At 40.8% G+C, this 2395-nt stretch overlaps 1 protein-coding gene across 1 annotated transcript in view; it reads left to right on the top strand.

Moving 5' to 3' along the window:
- itpr3 (inositol 1,4,5-trisphosphate receptor, type 3) overlaps window positions 1-2395 on the top strand; it is a 191920-nt gene that overhangs the window by 128018 nt on the left and 61507 nt on the right. The window contains exon 28 of the mRNA XM_019887755.1: window positions 905-979. Coding sequence (XP_019743314.1) covers window positions 905-979 — 75 coding nt within the window. The remainder of the gene's footprint in view (window positions 1-904; window positions 980-2395) is intronic.

Here is a 2395-nt window from a genome sequence, read left to right as displayed (position 1 = left end):
ATGTATTGATCCATGTGTCCACTTATCTTAGCCGCAATGATGCCTGACATGAGCTTCCATGTTGTGGAGAGACAGGTTATTGGCCGATAGTTGGATATATATATATATATATATTATTTTTTTTAAATCTCCCCGCACTGTCACACACTTTTCCCAACTGTGCACAAGCTTCCTTAAATTCCCTCAGTGTAAAAATCTTTGGACTGATGTCTCAGCCAGTCGCTCACAGCACTGAAAAACATCAAGAACAAACGCAGGGGTCATCAGTCAGAAGGAGTCATCTTGCATCATGAATCATGACAACGCAAGGCCTCACACAGCAGCCCAAATGTTGTAGACAATCAACGAGCTCGTCTTGGAACTCTATCTTTTTTACAGATACCATTAAGAAATAAAACAAAAATGGATGCTAATCTACTGTTTAAAAAAAAAAAAAAAAAAAAAGCATCGCTAAGAGAATCGATAAAGAATATAATTGTTTAACTGAATTGATAAGCGAATCGGATTTGTAAATTCTGATCAATTGCCATCCCTAGTTATCAAGCTTTACCAAGTACCATAAATGTAGCCACACTTCACTCCTCCTTCCACTCCTGACGTCTCTGGCTAAAGCCATACCCCTCAATCGCATGAATGTGAATTAACTATTTTTATTTTGATAAATATTGACTATAAATGGATCCAGACTATATGTAGCCAAAGTATGTGCTACATATTGAATATTTGGCATTGAATTGATGGTTTTTATGAATGAAATGTGATACAGGTGCTACTAAGAGGTCGATTCGGTCTGGTGAATCATTGCTGAAGGCCTTTGGGCCCTCACTGAATAATTTTGTTTTCAGTAGTTTGCCGTGGCACATCAGTGCATCTCGCATGCTGTGTTGACCTGTGCTTCCTACAGGGGGCGGCGGAGGATGCCACACACAAGAAGGAGAAAGGGGAGAAGAACAACGAGAACTATCAGAACGTCAAAGAGGTCAGCGATTGTCGTTTTGTGTCAATCACTCAGTGTGGGCAGGGTTTGCTGGCAAAATGCTTGTTTTTGTTTTTGGCTTCCGACGCTGCGACCATTGTGGGTCTGTTTGAAACCTTGCTTCTGCTTCAAAACACTCAAATCACATTTTCACTGCAGAATAGCAGCTCTACTTGGCTGGACTTGTCCCAAATGTTTTTTTTAATTGAATGGAGGACTCCAGGTAAATCCAAAACCACATCCGCACACCACCAAGGAAAATGCAGGTCTTCTGTGTTAAGCATTTCATTTGAGACGAGATGTTCGCCAACAGTAAAACTGAAGGCTGCTGCAAAATGGAGACTCCGCAGTGTTGTCCTTGCATGATCCCGAGTGTATATGCGTGTTTAGCTTTTGTCCATTGTTGCTGGGCATTCACCAACTTTACAATTAGCAATCTATTCGACAAATCAGTGCAGATTAGCACTTGACATCGCCCATTGGTATCTGGTTTGACGTATCTGCTTTGACCAATGCAAATGCAATGATGAGAGGCTTGCCATGTCAAGTTGGTACCCTGCAATGGGAAATTTTTAAAGGTCACTTTTTTCCCACTATTTTATGAATATTCTGGGTCAGATTTAGTCCCTGAGTTCTCTTTCAAATGCCCTCTGGGAGACTACCAGGCCAAATGACATCACTATGAAGGTGGATTTTAAAAAATAAATAAATAAATAAGAGTACAACTGAGAACCAACTTGGAACCGTGGCTTTGGACTGGTCAGTTTGCCTTAGAGTGCTCACTAGGTGGCCACGAGATCGCCGGGAGTTACCAAGAAGTTTGCCTTTGTTCCCGGGGACCGGTGCATTCCACTGCACTAGCCACTTCAAACTGCACCCTGCTGGGCAACAATTCCACAGACAGAGCCAACACAATGAAGAAACATGGTAGCTACAAGATGCTGACATATCGGCAGCGACCAGTCAAAGGATTTTCCTATCAAATTAAAGAGAACCATGACCCAAACAGAGCAACGCTTATTTACCTATTAAATATTGAAGAGAAATTTCAACTGTCTTACGTGCTGGCCATTTTAGTGCCCTGAGCATAAATGCTCTGTGGTGCCCCCACCCCTATCCCCCACATCCTTCGCACCACCCCTGACAGAAATGAATAATATCTGAGTATTTGTCAGTTTTGCTTTATTTTACAACATAACTTGTTCATATTAACGTTTCAAAACTTTCACCAAAAAAGAGATAAATAATAATAAGTGTTTATAAAACACCAAGAATGGCACCAAATAGTCAAATAAATAAAATTAAAAATTAAAAAAAAAAAAAAATGCCACTAGTAGAAGTCCAAGATGGCGCCCGAGTAGGCAGCCATCTGCAAGTGCTCTCATGAGCCTTGCTTTTTTTGTTGTTTTTCTGTTTGTT

This window comes from Hippocampus comes, unplaced genomic scaffold (genome assembly GCF_001891065.2).
Source record: "Hippocampus comes isolate QL1 unplaced genomic scaffold, H_comes_QL1_v1.1 scaffold245, whole genome shotgun sequence".
NCBI classification, from domain to species: domain Eukaryota; kingdom Metazoa; phylum Chordata; class Actinopteri; order Syngnathiformes; family Syngnathidae; genus Hippocampus; species Hippocampus comes.
The sequence above is the reverse complement of the archived record's forward strand: the minus strand, read 5'-3'. Positions and strand labels throughout refer to the sequence as shown.